Source organism: Chinchilla lanigera, unplaced genomic scaffold (assembly GCF_000276665.1).
Source record: "Chinchilla lanigera isolate Chin_1 unplaced genomic scaffold, ChiLan1.0 scaffold00035, whole genome shotgun sequence".
Lineage (NCBI taxonomy): Eukaryota > Metazoa > Chordata > Mammalia > Rodentia > Chinchillidae > Chinchilla > Chinchilla lanigera.
The window spans coordinates 8,738,656-8,757,409 of record NW_004955436.1 but is presented as its reverse complement, the minus strand read 5'-3'; the positions used below and the strand labels follow the sequence as shown (position 1 = coordinate 8,757,409).

The following is an 18,754-nucleotide window of genomic DNA, read 5'->3' as shown; positions in this document are numbered from 1 at the left end:
CTGGTTTGATGATTCTTTGATACAGTGTGTCAGTATGATGTCAAACACTATGACATCTGTGATGTGAGATAGGTTGATGCTCTAGCTTCACGATTCATTGTTATGATGAATTATTATTCTTAAATGGATTAATGAAGTTTTGTCCAGTTTTCAAGAGGCTGACAAAAGTGTGTATAAATTTTGAGTAGAGGTTATGATTTGTTTGGTATAAAGAGTGTAGGTGATACACAAATGACACCTATTCTTCATTAAAGAAATGTCACTATGTGATATATAATGGCAGTCTAGCATTACTTACTATATGAATAGAAACTGTGTAGAAATGTTCTAAATGAAAACTATTTTTATAACCTTGAAAAAAGTCATATATATATATATTCTTTGAAGATAAATTTTGAAGATGACTTTGGCATCTAAAACAACTTCTTATTCTAGTCACTTAGATTGCCTAAAAGATTCCACACATAGATTACCAAAAGTCATTGAGGAAGATCTAATTTATAGCTTGTTTTGGAATGTAGAATGCTCTCTTTCAGACATACAGAAATCACTTGCCATCTGATGAATACTTATCCTTGTCATATGTCTGGGAAGCATTTATTTGGGACTGATAACTTCCCTGGGAAATCAATCCCTCTGGCCTGTGTCATTTCAGAGTCACTGTGTAGCCACAGCCAAGAACCCTCCCTCCACTGGAGCTGGCCTGGATCCAAGAGCCCCCATTGGTTGCCAGAGTGATGTGATGAGCGAGAAGAGCAAGTGTGGAGCCCTGCAGTTAGAGGCACCAGTATGAGTACAGATCCCTTAAGCCACAGAGAAATAGCTTCAAGTGCTCACTCGGCAGAAGCACAGCATGCAGGTTCCTACTCACATTTTGTTGGAATACACGGCCCAGGAAAAGTGACTACGCAGCCCTGCACATCTCATTGAAATTAAGTTTTAAGTTCAGCATGAAATTCACTCTTACAATAGTGAGAAGGGTGTTTCCCACTATTAAAATTTTTCCCCACCTTTATGGTTTTTGTGGCCATATCACTGTTTTCTGTCAGGATCAATTGTGCTGACATTATAATAATAGTCTGATAGTTTCACTAGAATAAGCAAGAAAGATTTGCGGCTTCAAAATAGGTTTAGCTGGACCAGGTGCTGTATGCCTTTAATCCCAGCATTCAGTAGGCTGAGGCAGGAGGACTGCTGTGAGTTCAAGGCCAACCTGAGCTACATAATGAGACCCTTGTCTCAAAAAAACAAAAAGTAAAATTAAATGAATAAATAAATAAATGGTTTAAAAAACAGATTTTTTTTTATTTTAAAAAGCATCAGATAAGTAATCAAATGCAGACTTGAATTACATGTGTTTGTAGTGAGGATGATCTGATATTTTTCATTTCTAAACATGACCAAAATGTACATGTGAAGGCTTCATAGCATTCACTTCAGGTAGCTGGACTAACTTCTACATGTCAGAGAAATCTGAGATGAGTCACCAAGGGAAATAAGAGTTTTCTTGGCAATATTTTAGACACAGCAAACCAGCTTTGTTTCTATTAAATTGTATCACTGAAACTTCACATTTAGTTTGTAGGAAAATTGTAATTATTCTTAAGCATACGGTTTGTTCCTTTCCCCTCCTTAGTTGGCTTGGTGGCCGGCACGCTCTTTCTCCAAGGACATGTAAAAGTCAAAATACTCGATATAAAGTCTCTGAAGTGTTTCTGCTCCAAACCCTGTCTGTACAATCTCAGTGCTTTCATGTAGTTAGCTTACTGGCTTCTGATACTCCTATAAAAAATATCCCATAGAGCTTTTCTTATTACCTTTTCATTGACTCTGTCTGAGTGATAGAAATGAAATTCTGTAAAGGGCTTTGAAAACCATGCATACAGCAATTCCTCCACATTTCAAATACTAATCAAGTGTGACTATAAAAGAAACAACCGCTGCAGTGAAAATTGCTGCGGCGTGTTGAGTCTCAGGCCATTATTAATTCATTGACAACTGGTTTTCTTTTTTGTTTTCCTTTAAGATTGTGGATCCTAAAAAAAGTACCAGATAGCACATTTCTTGAGATCAAAATTTGCCTTTCAATCGCAGGGAAACTTGTTATCTAATCTTCCCTCCTGTGTGCAGCTCTGGGATAGTGCAAGCCTGCACCCAGAGGACACCGCTCAGAGTACGTTGCAGACCAAGGCAGTGTCAGCTTCAGCATAGGGTCTGTAAGTGCTGGCTTGAGGGACGAAGAGGACCTGAAATCAAAATAATGGTTCTACGCTTTGTAACTTCAAGACCATAAAGTTGCCTTTCTTAGGTTAATTTCAACATGGATTTACTTAAAAATTCTCCCACTTGGGCCATATTTTTACTTTTTATTTTTCCTTCTGTCAGTGTAATGAAATACAGAGCTTTTTGTTATGAACTATAATTTTCTGATAATTTCATACATAAGACTACAGAAATGAAACGGAAATTTAAAAATGTCCAACTTTTTTATCTCCTAGAAGAGCATACATGTGCTGTCACTGACAGCCTAGTTGGATTCAGACTTAACTTTCAGTGGTTGGTGTGGCTGACTCGCCCTAATATTCCTGGTCCTCCTCTGAATTCAGGGTGGGCCACTGAGAGTTTCCCTGAGTTAATACTTTCTTTGCTTCCTCCTCTTCTTTTCCTTATATCTTCCTCCAACAGCATTTTACTACTTACTTATTTTTCCATTTTAATTTAACACAACTGATAAAATAATATACTTGAGGTGTGCACCTCTTGCTTTGAAATATTGTGAAATGATCGCTACAATTAAGCTGATTAACATAACCACCACTCACATGCTTAGAGCAATTCTTCATCCACTGGGAAACATTTCATAATACAAGTTAAGAGACACTCTTAAACAGAAAGAAAATATGCTCAGCATCCCTCTCACAAAGACAGAGTAATGTAAAATGAACACCCTTCTGGAGAATTTCCTGGTAAATCTAATACAAGGATGGATTTTAAAAATAAAAATAGGCAGTGCCACATAAATACTATTTTGTAACCTGCTGTTTCACTTAATGGAGTCTTGTAGACTCCTTTTCACCTCAGTAAATCCATGTCAGCGTCTTTGTTTCTTCGTGATATAATTAAAGACTTTTTTTCATGCTCCATATTGCCCTCCTCCCCCATTGCTTCACCCTATTCACTTCCCCCTGTGCACCTACTGTCTCCATTCTACTTTCATGTCTTTTTTTTAAACTCTACCTAGCAGGGAAAGCATTTCTGACTCTGGCTTATTTTGCTGAACGTGATGATCAGTTCCAGCTATTTACCTGCAGATAACGTAATTCCATAGTTATGTGCTAAATTCTCTTTGGCTGAGAAGGACAGTGGCAGAGCTTTGTAGCCTGTACCAGTGTACAACAAACATTTGCAAGCCTTAATTGGGATAAGAGTGCTGTCTTTCCAGTCTTGTTCCTTCAGTTCCTTGTACCTTGCACCCTGATCTATTATTTTGGTTAGATGAGATGGAACTTTTTCAAATATGTATGTGGAAACACTAAAGGCAATTCTTTATCTAGATATTCAGTGTAAACAACTGGGGAGATTGCTGTGAACAGCTGAGCATGTGTTATGTAATAACTGTTGACCCCGTTGCAGCCAAAAGTATAATAAATGTAAGTACAGTAACCCCAGACCAGCAGGCTCAGCCCTAGTGCCTCTCTGTAAGAGAATGATGCAAATGTTTCTCCAGGTTTCAAGGATGACCTTCCCCTTTGGGTCCTTAATTCATGCTAGTGGCTTGATGAGGCTCACCTCTCATTCTAGGAACATTACCATGAGCTCTGTATGTTGTTTTTGTCCATAAATACCCAAAAGTACAGTTGTGCCAAAGCAGCATGAGTGAGTGGTTCAGAGGTAAAGTACAAATCTTTGGCATCTGCGGTAAGACTGCTGGGTTTACGTTTTGGCTCCCTCACTTGCTAACCGTGTGCCAGGAGCAATTTGTTAAAGTGTCTATATCTTAATTTGTCAAATTGAGTTAATAATAATGGTACACAATAGGCTATTTTGAAGATTACATTGGATCAAGTAGGTGAAAGTTAGTATAGTACATGATAAACAGCAATTAAGTCATTGCTATAATAATTAACTGCTGAATTAACTACTGAGTCTTTATGTGTTGATTGCTAAGGGAAACTTTTGTTTTCCCACAATATCTCTACAAAGCGCTGACTGGCACATGGTGTAGCTCCTCCAGTCTCCCCATTTGCACTGTTTTCCTTTGAGAGCTGCATCCTTCTGGGAATTCTGTGGCTATTGTGAAAGCTTTGGACAGGGGAGGGGCTGAAAAACCATCTATGGTGACGTCAGCAACTGCTAAGTCTAAGAAACATCGGGACTGTGGAGACACATGCATGGCCATCCTCTCTAACGGACTCTTTCCCTCTGCACTTCCACAGAAACAGCTCAGGAGGAGCCCAGGGTGCCACTGCTCAATCAGAAAAGAGCTATTTTTGGTAGATGACCTAGGTTAAGTGGAAATGTTTGCGTTAAGCTATCAGTTGCACACATAGTTCCCTGGGCTGACTTGCACATGGAAAGTTGATTGAGAAATGTCAGGAAAAACCCCTGAGGCAGATAATTGAGGCAGGTCGAGGTGGAGGGAGAAGATGAGGTGTGGTGCAGCTGCAGCAGAGACCTGAGTGTGTCCCAAGTGAACCCAGGGCCCTTGAGCATTGTCCTAAATTGGGAACAGACCTCGGTGTACCCCCTACCTCAGTCAGTCACCGAATGCGGCTGTCCCTGGGAGAGTGGTGATTGGGCAAGGTGGCTTCCTTCAGCTACGGGCAAGTCCTTCAGTGTAAGGGTCATTACTTGGCTGTGAACAGGATCCAGTTATTCAGTAGGTTATTCATTAATTGTCTCTAGCAGTTTGCCGGCTAAACGGGGCCATTCTCCTTTTCCCTTTTATGTGTCCCTCTAGCAACTAAAATCTCTGCCAGAAAGTACAGTATGATCTTTGGTTTTTGCCTTACATAAATGTTCTCTACTGAGAGAATTTGGTACTCTCCTGTTTCAGGTTCTATAAGGCAACTTCCCTCCTTTCCAAGCTTTAACTCTGAATTATCCTTAATCTTTCAACTATGTCTACCACCACCTGTCCTTCATAATTTAGGTGATAAACCAATAGGGGGAATGCTGGGCTAGAAAACACAACATAGGTGCCCTAAGTTCTAGCCTAAGCCCTACCCAGACCTGCACGTGTAGCTTTCCACAAGCCATTGCCTTTCGGAGCTTCACTTTCCCACGTAGGTATGGAGATCAAGTGATCTATAAGTCCAGCTCCTTCCAAAAGCCTTGAATTCTATGGCCTGGTCTGAGATCACAGAGCTTTGGGTTTGTTGAGCTCAAACTCTCTTCTAAGTCTCACACACAAGTGATTCGACAGCTAGGATCCCTGTTTTTGTAAATTAAACAGATGAGAGGAAGTAAGCTCTCTTCCGAGGCCAAGAGGGAAGTGGGAGAATGAAGAATGGATCTGTAGGAAATTAAAGAATTCCTTACACTGAGCTGTAATTTAAAGTACTTAATACAGAATCCACACCCTATTTATGCCTTTCAGAAATAGACAGTGTGGAATCTGTATTAAACAGTGTGACTGAAAGACCAGTGATGCACTATGAACAGGTAGGTACTTTGCATGTCATTATTATAAAATACGTGTTCTTTCCCTCAGTTTTAATAAATGAAGCTCAAAAACTCAGGGTTATTCTAGGTAGTATTCTAAGTTCCATAAGAATTTTTATTGCAAAAACTGGGAAATCCATCATCTAAAATATTTGATAATTTTAAACTGGTACCAGAAAAACTGGTATTTTTGTTATTGTTGTTGTCAGACCATATGGTAGTTCCATTTTTATCTTTAAAATAAAATTCTTAAATTTAAACTTTTGTATGTATTTGTTGATTACACCATGATTTTCCACTATGTGTATATAATGTACCCTCATTAGTTGGGGTAATTAACTTTTCTGCATCCTTATTCTTTATTTTTGGATCTTTCAAGTTTCTCACTTCTGATTTCTTATATACTGTATGATAGGTCATTGTGTTATCCTGTTACTTAATATCGATACAGCTTTTTAATCACATCAACACAAAGGGAGAATTTCCCTTACATTCCTGGGGAATAGTATCTGACTTGGAAATACTGACACCCTAAAGTAAAATGCTACAAGATTGCTCTTCAGTTTATAGCAACCCTTTTCTCAGGAGGATTAAATGACTGAGACATGCAGTCCTTTCATCCTTTGAGCAATTCAGAAATATGGTTTCCTATCAGGTAGTTGTGTGTGCCCTGTCAACCCCACCCTCTTCTTCCCTCAAGATTAATTTATTTCCTGCAGTGCTTGCTCTTTGTGGAAAATCTCATTCCTCAGCCTGCACCAATGGGCGATCTCATCAGCAGAATGTTCATTATAAAAACAAAAGTGTAATGCATTATTATATAATGCATTGAAAGGGAAAGAAACAGCTCTCTAGTCAAAACAGCTCTTTGCTTTTCACCCTACCTCCTTCTCAGTCTGCGGCTGGACAAGACCATCATTCACCAGAAACCCAGTCCACAAGCTGCTGGGCTTATAGCTTCACAACCAGACAGACCTAAGACTGAATGTCACTTTTCTTCACAATAGTTATTTGAAATTAGAAAAACTGCATGCCTCAGGTACTTTTAGGCTCTGTTCTCTAAGCACGGTTATCGGTCTGTAGGTCAACTCTGTAAAATCCCAGTAACTAAGAATGTGCTTTCTTTTCTTCTTTTTTGATTTTTGTATTTAAGTGATTAAAAATATAAAAAGTAAAGTAATATGGGAAGTTGTAATCTCTCTATATAAAGTTTCATTGGAAAATGACCATATTCATGCATTCACATATTGTATATAACTGCATTAGTGCTCTAATTGCACTAATGGGAAATTATGACAAGTTATTTACTATCTAGCTCTTGTGTGTGTGTGTGTGTGTGTGTGTGTGTGTGTGTTACTGGGGGTTGGACCTAGTGCCTTGGCACTGAGCTACATCTCCAACCTTCTGCTTTTTGAATTAGTGCCTCCTTAAGTAGCTCTCTTGCCGCAGCTGGGCTAGAACTTGTGAACCTCCTGCCTCAACAATCTGGCTCTTTAGAGAAAAAGTTTGCTAATTTCTGTACCAGAGAGTTTGACATGGAGGTTCTCGGGTATCCCAGGAATCCATGTCAACGCCTTTCTAAGGTGATTCTGATGTAGGCGACCCAGAGAACATACTTGGAAAAGCGATGGTGAACCACGGTTCTCTTGCTCTCCCTCATCGCCGTTTTTTTATTAGGAAAGCCTCTGAGCTTTATCTTCGAACAGTGTCCAGAATACAACCGTCTCTTCATTCCCACTGCTCTCAACTTGGTCTGACCTCCGTGCTGCTCTCCACCCGTACTGTCCACTGCAGACCCAGCAGCCAGAGCATCAGTGCTGTAACCTGAGCGCAAATGGGAATTCATCATGAATTCCCTCTTCTCAGCGTCTTCCAGAGCTCTCTCCACTTCTTTTTGTTGTTTTTTTTTTTTTTTTTTTTTTTTGGTTTTGGTTTTTCTCCGGTACCGGGAACCGAACTCACGACCTTGCGCTTGCCAGGCAGGCGCTTTTGCCGCTGAGCTAAATCCCCAGCCCCTCTCCACTTCTTTTTCACTCCCAGCTGTTCCACAAAAATTCAGGGGCGCTGCACCCAGGCGGCTCACACAGCCTGCTCTCTCTAGGTGGACAGTCTCCCCTAGAGGCTTGTGGCTTTCAGCATTGTCTGCTTTAGCTCTCCCTTCAGCTGCTAGCTCATCTGAGCCCCTTCCCTAGTTACCTCATCTGAAATTATAAAACTACTTTTACACTGCCTGCCTCCTTTGGACTACCGAACATATTATATACACTGCACTTTCCCTCTCTGTTTAGATCATGGGTCAGCTCCCTATATATAGGGACACCATGAGAACAGGACTTCTAACCAGCTGATTCTATTTTCAAGTTCGAGGAGAGCATAATAAGGCTTTAATTGATGATGCTTGAATAAAGAAATGAACCCCAACTCCCATTCAGTACTTGGCAGATAATGGGTGGCAACTATCAGACCTTCTTTGTTTAGGAAAACAGTTGCCGGGAGTACAAATACAAGACTCATCACTGAAAAATGATGCATATCCATCTAACGACAGCAAATGAGAAGGAGATGAAAGCAGCTATGAACGCCTATCCTCTGCGTGTTCAGTCTCAGGCAACAGTTTAATTAGGAGAGTGCTAAGGGAAGGCGAGTGGATGGTTGGAACATGCGCGCAACCACGGATGAGTGTCCAAGTGAAAATGCTTGGAAGCAGTTCCATGAGATGCAGAGAACGGACTGACACCACCGTCTAACCACTGCCTCAGGGAGGTGGAAGGCGCGGGCGGGCTGACTGTTCTACATCAGACTGAGCAAATTTCGGAGTCTGGCTCTCAAACCTCCCCACAGGAAAAGTGAGGTGTGAATAGCTGTGACTTAAATTAACGCTTTGGGAAACGTTGGCTTTTTGAAAGAATATAAGCCGGTTTTAGATATGCTTACATGTGACTTCTCTAAATTATGAGGAAATGGAGATTTCTTTCCACCTCGATCTTCTCATTCAAGGATTTATTCACTTGATTTTAGGCTTATATCTTCATTATATGACTAGAACAACAGATTTCAGGCTTATAACTTCATTATGCAAATAACCAACAGATTATTTTTACAAAGACGTGTATTCTGACTCCTGAAGGACTCTTCTTTACCTTATGTTTTCTAGAGAGAAAAATAAAACCAAACTCCCTTCTATGCCAGGTCTTTTGCAGGTGAAATGTTTGCCTTGATCACCATTAATAGAGTCTATATGACTTCAAATCTGTTAGCTAATTTATCACTTAAACCATTGGGTTAAGGAATATTCATTTCAACATAAGAAATGTTATGTCCATATTAAACTTATGACATTTCCAAAAGAAATGAGTAATGAATACTCCCAAAAGAAAAGGGATTAAATCAATTTGGATTTTAAAACCTGAATAACTGCCACCAGTTCCTGCACATTTTGAGTTTTCTTGAAAAGGACTGTAATAACGCACAGTGTTTCTACTGAATGTGAAATCTTTTCCTTTGTCCAGTCTATCTGTCTGCTGGAAAACATGAATATTATTTATAGCACAGGGCTATTTCAGGCAGTGTGATTTGTAGAGTTCCTCTTAAAATTAATGCAGTTTAAATTCCATTATTTCATTCTGAGATAATATAATTATTCTAATTCCCTCACTTCCCATTCTTCTACTTGCCTATGTACTATCTTAAATCAACTTATTGACAAGGGAGAGTGAGACTAATAACTGTCACCATGACAGATTGAAGTTTCCTGCTATAGGCTTATAATCATTTTATGTGAACATAAGATGGTAATAGCAGGTAATATTTCTGAAGCACTTCATGTTTTACAAAGCCCTTTCAGCTCCATTATTTCATTTGATATTTTCTCAACTCAGTGATTCAGTTATTATTATCAAAACTCCATCACTGATAAGGAAATGGAATCCAGAGATTCTTCAGGACACATGGCCAGTGCGTTGTGGACTCAGGAATCAGATCTAGGTCTTGAGGTTCTTATTTTTTGTACTAAAATATATCTATTCTGTTCTTCCTTATCTTCCTCCACCATGAAAAATAGCACCATGAAGAAGAAATATTGTTACCTTTTTTCCACAGGTAAAGACTCAGATAGTAAGTGATAACAGTGGCAATTCAATCTGAACATGCTGCCTGAAAAAACACTTGCGCTTTTATCTACAATACACTTTCTACCATAGGCAGCCGTATCCTTGTTGGTGGTGGAAGAGACATCTGAAAATGTAAAACAGTTGGGGACAGTGGATTGTGATCAGAGGTCGTGAAATACAAGAGCACTTGAGGCCCTGACCGTTTTCCCCAACAGGCCACTGGCTTCTTCCGGCCCTACCACTGGCTAGCACCAACAGGAGACGTTCACATGCACAAAAAGGAAAGTCAGGCCATCGGGGCAGGTGTATGGAGAAATCTACTGTGATAACTCAGTTCACGAATGCTTCTGTTCACTAACAATTCTTTTTGAGAACAGAAGTGTTGGCAAAATTTGGCTTCCGTTCTCCGACTCTGCATCACATTACAAACATGACCATGACTGTCTTCCCCACGCAGACATAAACACAGCCACCTTCCCCAGAATCCTGAAGGAAATTAAGCTGAACTGAGGTACTGCTGTATTTCTTTCTACTTTGACATCACTGGTCTTCTTTTCCGATTAGACTGTGAGGCCTCAGGAATCATTAAGGTGCATGTTTTGTCTCTGTGTTTCACACACACCATAAACATTGCTAACAGTTGGTCAGAAAGATGTAGGCTCTCTGTCTATGTATTACATAATCTATATACTGACTCAGGGCACCATTGGAACAACCCTACACAATAGGCATTGTCATTCCTTCCCCTATTCCTATTTTTAAAGGTAAAGAAAGGAGGTCCAGATGTTCAGGTAACTAATCTTAGATTAGACAGCTAGTAATGTAAGCAAAAGAATTTAAAGTGGGAAGGAAAGAAAGGAAGGAAAAGAATAGGAATAAGGGCTGGATGGAAGTTGGGAGAGATGAAGAAGAAAAGAAAGAAGGAAACAGGAGCAAGAAGAAAGAATGGAAAGGAGAGGGAATGTGTTGTAGTTTAGGTCCAATGTGTCCTCCAGAAGCCTTGTGCATTTGGAGGGTGACTGGGTGGTGTGGACACTGTAGTCATCAGTGGAGTCCTCCATTCACAAGTTCACAGCAAGGGTGCTGTTGGGAGGAGGAGTCAGGCTGGCGGTGGCCCTGGTGTCAGACCTGGAAAGGTGGATTCTTATCCCATCTCCTCCCTTGTCTCTCTGCTTCCTTGGTTGCCGTGAGTTGACTGGTTTTTCCTCCAACAGGCCTCTCTGTTACCCCGGTTCTGCCTTGGAGCCAGCCAACCATATACTGAATCCATGAGGCAAAATAAAGCTCTCCTATCAATTGTGGGTGCCAGGCATTATGTTTAGTGATAGGACAGTGACTAAAATAGAAGGAAAGGAATCTGTCCCTGGCTAATGACTGTTTGGGAACAAAGACCAGAAGGCTTCTGTCCTGATCCAGAAAACTAGCACTCAACAGATCTCTACTACAGTAGAAGTATGAGAGAGCTCTAGAGGTGTTTGGCTTTCTACACCTCTTGACAATTGTAGGCGTTCTTAGTATGCTTTCTATACCACTCATTCTCATGCTTTGTAAAGCCATACTGAAAGAAGTGAAGTGTATTACCTCAAGACGGACAGAATTCCTACATATTTTAGTTGAGAGTGTGTTAGCATGCTGTGCTAATATCTGGCATATGAATATGCTAATTAGGAGCTTTAGGTAGACCAGATCATTCTTTTTCTTATTTTAAAGAGAAAGGAACAAAAACAAAATAACAAAAACAAAGACAAAAACAAAACAAAACAACACAACACAAAAACTATAAATACAGAATTTCAAAACAAGATGATAGGAAATCTACAGTGGTTGTATTACTTATTGTTATCTTCAAAATAGTTGCTCAGATTATTTCCATTTTTTCTTTCTTTCTTTTCTTCTTTCCCTAATCTCAGGAGATTCTTCAAAAAATTAGGATTAGATGTCTGATTCAACCCAGACATTCCCCTTCTGGGTATTTTACCAGAAGAATTAAAAACATCATACCACAGCGATATCTCTGCACCCATGTTCATAGAAGCACAATTTGTCATAGCAAAATTCTGGAAACAACCCCAATGCCTATCAACTGAGGAGTGGATAAGAAAAATGCAATATTTTTATACATTGCAATATTAGCTATAAAGATAAGCTTAAGGCTTTGATAGGTAAATGGATGCAACTTGAGACCATATGTACAAGCGAAATAAATCAGACCCACATGTGTAAACATCATATTGTCTCCCTAGTTTAAGAACCTGAATGATTAAATAAAACTGAAAGATACAATAGATATTGTGAAAAGAAAAAAACTGCTTAATAGGAAAGACCAGATTATTCATGAGATCTGTTGCTTTACCTTCAGTTTAAACTACTTCCTTTCCTGTAGTCCTTAGAAGTTCCTTAGGTGTATGTCCTTTCCTGCAGGTCTAGTCAAAGAATGATGGGTCTAGAATCAGTATTATTAGATCAGATCCTTTACAATCCTTTACTAGCTGTTTAAATGTTGGGTGGGTCACAGTTTTACCATGGCCTTATTTTCCTAGCATATATTATCATAAAATACAGTTGTTATAGGATGAACTAAAATGCAAAGAGAAGCATTTTTGTCAGCTAAAAAAAACACTTTACAAATTTAAGGTATTATCTCCTATTTCATAGACATATCTACCCTGTATCTGAGGAATTTACATCTCTTCCTTTATTTGTATTTGGGCGGAGTGTTCTTACTTTGCCTCTGCATATTTCCCTAAAGGATATATGCATGTGAGTGTCTTGTAAATAATATTTAAAAGCAGGCAGCTTCCTTCCTAGTAGTTTCTAATACATATTCTAATCTGTCCATCTGATTTTTTCCTTTGTTTACAGAAATCTTCAAAAATGAAAAACATCAGACATACCAAGATGTGCTGGAATCCACTTGGGCAGTGAACTTAAACGTTGAGGTCAAAGTGAGAGTCGAGTTTTCTGGGGGAAGAACTATCCCCCAGTGGACTCCAGGAGAAGCTGGACTGACCAGTGCCAAGGAGAAAACAATTTTAAAGGTTTTAACACATAAAACTCAAAGAGAAACTGTGATATGGAACTCACATTGTCTATTCCTTAGTGCCAAAATCCATATGTATTTCTTACTGTTAGGATATATTTATTTAATGTGCACAGTTTTGTGGTTCTTTTTGTCAAAACTTAAGCAGATGAAAATAATTTTATACTTTAGTTTCTAAGTAAAACCAGACTAAGATAAGATGAAACCTCACCAAATATTTTATGTTTTTGTTTTAGGATTCATTTTCACATTTACCAAGCATTATTGTCATTCTGTTAAAACTAATTTAAGGAAAAATAATTGTATCTGAGAGTGACTTAAAATACCCAGACTTCTTATCTTCTTCCCTGAGAAATGTAGAAATGAATATGCCTTCATATTTTTTGTTGGCTTCATAAATACACGGTAAATAAATGTGTTCAATTCTCAATAGCCAAAACTTTTTGAATCATGGAAATTCTCCATAACTATTTCTTCTACCCTCCAAAAATGAGATTTCGTGACTGAAATATTACCAAATTTCTGATTATATATCTTATTATTTTATGTATTAATCTTTCACAGGAATATTTATTAGAATTGTAAGAAAAACATTTAATCATGATATTTGATCAGAGTAAAAGGAAATTGAATTGTAATAAAATGTAGTAAATTAGGTTGATTAGAACCCGAAGTGATTCTTAATTAGTGTATATTAGAATAACACTTATAGTTGTGCAATCTATAAAAATTACTTTAAGGGAAATCATATTTTGATAATTTATCTTATTATCTACTAAGTATACAGCAACAATATTTCTTGCTTCTAATAAAATGAAGAATCAGAATTTATCTGGTTTAAGTTATATAGAAATTTCATATCAAGAATTAGACTTTCTTCATGTGTCATAGTCTTCACAAAACTGACTTAGATCTCGTAATTATTTTACATTACATGGAAAACTTATTTGATGATTTAGTGCCAAAGAATTTCTTTCTGAAGACAATCATGAGTAACTTTTGAAGTAGAAAGAAATAGTTACAGATCTCACATATAATGTTTGTGTTCTGATTTAACTTACTTACCTTTATTTTTCTTCTCCATTTCTTTTAAGTGCCCGCAAATGCTAATTTATAACACCTTAAAGATTGTTAGTGATTTGATTGCAGTAATATTTAATATCTACAATTTCTGAAATTTTATGAGGTCGTTTCCCTTTTATCAATTTTGCTTTGTTTATATCTATAAGGACAAGAAATTTTCCAAGTTTATGTACCCACGTTTGATTTTCAAACATCACAGAGAATCCTAACTCAACCCAACAACTTTAGAAAACTGCATCATAGGTGTTTTATACTCATATAATTTGTAGTTTTTAAATAAAAATGAATACTTAGTATTTTTAGTTAAGCATAAGAGAGCATTGTACTTTACATGAGTATAATTCTTCAATTACAAGGTCACTACAATGCATTTTTTTGATTGTAAAACATCAAGGGCCTTTGTTGAAAACAATGTTTCTAGCATAGTATAACTCCTTAGATTTACTGTACTTCCAATTTTCTTGATAATGAAAGTGCAATAGTGTCCATGTTCACCTATGGAAGATCTCAGAAAGTTCAAAATGAATTTCCTAATTTTCACTTATATGTGTTCTCTGCTATGTATAACTGTGAAATAATGAACTCCTTAAGACCATTAAGTTCAAGTACTTTTAAACTAGAATTTAAATAGGGTTTTCACTACTAAGGATGAAGTGGCTTCTGTCAAAGAAGCTGAGAGGACAGGGCGTTTTCCATACCCTCCCCATCTCCTGTGGACCTTCAGTTTTGAGTTCAACCGAAACAGCCAGTGGAGCATGGCCTGCATGGATAGGTGTCAAGAAATCAACTCACAATGCCACTGTTAATTCATAGAGCTGCGCTCTTCATCACCCAGTCAAGCAGCTTTGGAAAGGAGGGCGAAAAAGAAGTAAGAAGTAGAGAAAAATGCGATTCTGTGTGATGGGCTGGCTTAGCTCTCAGAACTAGACTTTACTCTAAAACCTCCTCTAAGATCAAAATTGACAACTAATGTCACTTGCAGATGTGTATCCAAAGTTACTTGTGCATGGAGAGAATATGTAGTTCGTGGCAAGGAAGGGATGGATCTGCCCTGCAGCAAGGCCTTCGCATCTGCTCTCCTTGCTGTGTGGAACTGAATTCAGCTTCCTCCTTCCTTGATTCTACCTGACATATAATATAGCTTCTACGTCTAGTTCATTTTCTGTCAGTTGTACACGAGAGTGTAACCTTCAAGACCTGGAAAGCACGGATTTCTTCTTGTTGTGTGCACAGGGCTTGGACAATTACAGCTACATCTGACGTGTACTTAGGTCTCAATATATGTGTCTGAATTAAATGGTGAAAATTACAAGTATGAGAGTTCAGGCCAGACTGCTTAGGTCTGGACTCTGGTTCCTCTTATTATCAGGTTGCCTTAAGTGAGATTGCCCACCTCTTTTTGCTTCAAATTCTTTAATATGTAAAACGGATTAAAGTAGCGTCCATAAGGTAATTATGTTATGAGAAATTTATGAACAGATGTGTAGAAAGTGTGTAGATCCTTGCTCTGCAAGGATTAAACCTTCATTAAATTTGTCTGTTATCATTAATTTTTAAATTAATTACCTAAATAATTATAATTTTATGAAAAATAGTTATAATTATAAATTATAAATAGTTATAATTTTATGAAAAAATATGTATATTTCCCTACCTTATAAGTGAAATGCTAAGGTCTTATTTTGGTGAATCTGCATCTTTGTTCCATTGAAGTATTCTCCTTTCTCACTTCCAACCACGTGCCATAACCAATATTTATCTAATCCTTGTTGTCCTAATGCAGGTCCCCTGGTAGCAAAGGCTAGCATGGAGACCTTTGTTCATAGTTTATTGGAAGACTGTTCTTAAGAGAAATCTGGATGGAAATAAAAGAAACAACACCGGACAGGAGCATGAGGCAAATACACGGTTCTGTGAGGAGCCCAATCTCATCTTCCCTGCCCAACCCCAACAGAACCTCTGCATTCTTCACTGGTTCTTCCGCTGAGCCTTCAAACATCTGTTTCTGTGAGAGCAAAAAAAGAAATGTTTTAAAGCTGGCAGCTTCACAGATAGGACCCCAGACTCAATCAGGCTTGCCTGTTAAACCCGGGATGATTAGGCTCAGCTCCGTCTGACCATATGCAGCTGCACCAAGGCCAGAAAAACATCCTGTTTGCTAAGCCAGCTTCAAGGTCTTCCTGCCCGAGATAGAATTCCTGCCTGGGACAGAATGGCCCCGTCAAGGACACAATTGATTGATTACACCCACTCAATTGGCCCAACACTCCTGTCATCCCCACTATATGATAAATGACCTCCTGTAACTAAAACCCACCCCCGAGTGAATCTGTGTAGCAATAGATGACTAAACATATGTAAGCAATTATAGAGTAACTCGCTATCAGCTTTTGTAATTCCACTTGCAAAACCGTACATAAAAATCTTCTTAGCTCTGACTCGGGAATAATGATTTAAAATTGACTTCCCATCAGCCCCCGTTAATAAAGAGCATTGCCCTCCAAACTCCATGGTGCAGAGCATTTTCCGTTCAGTTTGGTTCTGATTCTGCAACATTTCAACTCCAGGAGGCCAGCAGCTTCCAGATGGTGCTTTCTCTGAAAGGACCAATGGCTCCAAGGATGAGTCCCTCTGCTCTGCTGCCCTGCCACTGGGTTGTGTCATTGTGTGCGAGGTAATATTGCACAGAATCTCATAGTTGGAGAACGGAAATTCTGTGAGCCCTCCCATGCTGAAGCTAGCAGAGGCTCAGTGGTAGGAAAGGTAAACCAGACCCGGGATATGTGTCGGTTCCAGTTAGGACAAACCATGAACTTCTCCTTGATGGAAGGAATCCAGTGTAGTAAGCTGTTAACAAATGACTCGGCGATCTCTTCAAAAGAAGGTGTCACAGCAGGAAGAGAGTGGTCAGCAGTGGGTTTTATGGTAGGCGATTTAACCCTGACTAGTACAGTTGCCTGTGTTTGTGAGAAAGAATTCACACCATTGGCCCCGGACTCATCTGGATATCCTGCACCATAGTCACACCACTCATGAACCCAGTTCTGGGTGACTGAGTGCAGAGGCTGGTTGTTATCTGTGGGCTGAATCATGCTATTTAATTGACTGCGGAGTGTTCCTCTGCTGTGAATGTTCACTGATACACATGGATGTACTATACAAAAATTTTACACTTTCTGTTCACTTTTTCAGAGTTACATCCTCTTTATAGGTATCTTTATCCTTCATCTATCTCCGTCTAGCTGTTTGATTTATCAGCTGTGCCATTTGCCATGGAAATCACTTGCTGAAGAGTTTGTGCTCATGCTCACATTTTGTGATTCCCAGGTTCCAGAACTGTGCTTTGCAGTACATTTTTGTTGTTTATAAATTACCCAGATAAAGGTATATTTATTATATAGTAACCCAGCATGATCTCAAACTGTGCTGTAACTTGTCTTTTATGTTAGTGGAGATATACTGACTGACATCCCCAGATCATCAAAACTCTGAAAAGGTTATCGGAAGGGGGACATGTCAAATCTTTGTCAAGTTTATCTAATGGTGCTTGGACTGGATGTATCTGCCCAGGGATTCCATCTTTCTTTACGTTATGTCAAGATAATGTTTTCCATGTAGTAAGCCAAAGTGACACTTCTAGGCGATTTGGTCTTTTGAACTCTATGGTCGCAAAAAAGCAGGAAACTCATCTTGCCCTGGGGAGAAACTAACATAAGAACCGTTTTGGATCCTTCCTCATAGGTATTAGAAGGAATGCATTTGCCTGCGTAGAGATCATGTGGGATGTTACAGGCTTTGCAAATCTGGTCTAGTAAAAAACACAGCAATTGTAATTGGGTAAATCCATTATCAACTGCTACAATGCAGCAAGTTTTGTTATATTACTTGTTATAATTTGGCAGGGAAAAAGTGCTAAGTTATGTGGAAATATGAGAAAGGCCATCATCCCTGGATTCTTTAAGTCTTGGAAAGTAGCACCCTGACTTATGTGCCACTATGCCTACAATAGAATATGGTTTATGGTTAGTGTCTTGGTCAGTTTTAAATCAGTGTAGTCTCAGGGAATTTTACTGTGTCTTTTTTACTGTAAAATAGTTTTAAAAACCAGAAAACACTGGAAATAACAAGTATAATAATTTTGAAACTCTAAAACCCAGGTTAGATATAGCAAAAAAGGGTCAATGATATAGATCTTCAGTAACCATCTGGCAGTGTACATAATTAATAAGATATAGTTAATTGAAAAGTAAAAAAAAAAAAGTGAAAGAGACCTAAGCAGACATTGAAAAAAACATAAGAAGGCTAAAATTTATTTAATTAGTGTTACAGGGGAGGAGTTGGAAAGAGCAATGGAAGGCAGAGGAGAGACAGTATCCAAAGAGATGATACCTGAGGACCTTTGAGAATTCATACAACAGGCCATCAGGCTTAGGAAATACAACATATTTCAAGAAGGACTGAGAAATGTAATTTTCCAACAAGCCATGCTATAGAGAAATTTCTGAAACTACATGCAAAGGTAAGACTGGGGTATCAACTGGACAGACAACAGGCTTTTCTAAGCTCAAAAGCTGGAAGATGGGAGATGGAAGAAAACTTTTCAAGCAAAAAGAGTGAATCCAGTTGAATAATTTTCAAAAATTAAAACAAGAAAACAGAGGGTTTTTGTCAGTGAAGGCTTACAATACGTGCTGATGGCTGTAATTGTGGGGTGCTGTCTCTCTCACAGCTCGTCCTAATGCTACTTCCATCCTCTGCCCCTCTCCTCTCTCCCTCTCCTTCAATCTCTTGGTCCCCTTTACTTTTGCTGAAAATCGATCTCGCTGTTTCCTATTACATTTTAGTTTGCTCCTTAATG

General features: G+C 38.7%; 1 protein-coding gene across 2 annotated transcripts in view; it reads left to right on the top strand.

The window, feature by feature from the left end:
- Themis (thymocyte selection associated) overlaps nt 1–13,575 on the top strand; it is a 165,206-nt gene extending 151,631 nt beyond the window's left edge. Inside the window, exon 5 of one of the 2 annotated variants that reach the window (XM_005389175.2) lies at nt 12,636–13,575. In XM_005389175.2, the coding sequence (XP_005389232.1) occupies nt 12,636–12,698 (63 nt within the window). In that variant the 3' untranslated portion in view covers nt 12,699–13,575. Of the gene's footprint in view, nt 1–655; nt 1,118–12,635 lie in introns of those variants that run through there. The other variant, XM_005389174.2, reaches the window with a different exon arrangement.
- Nucleotides 13,576–18,754: the final 5,179 nt, after the last annotated feature.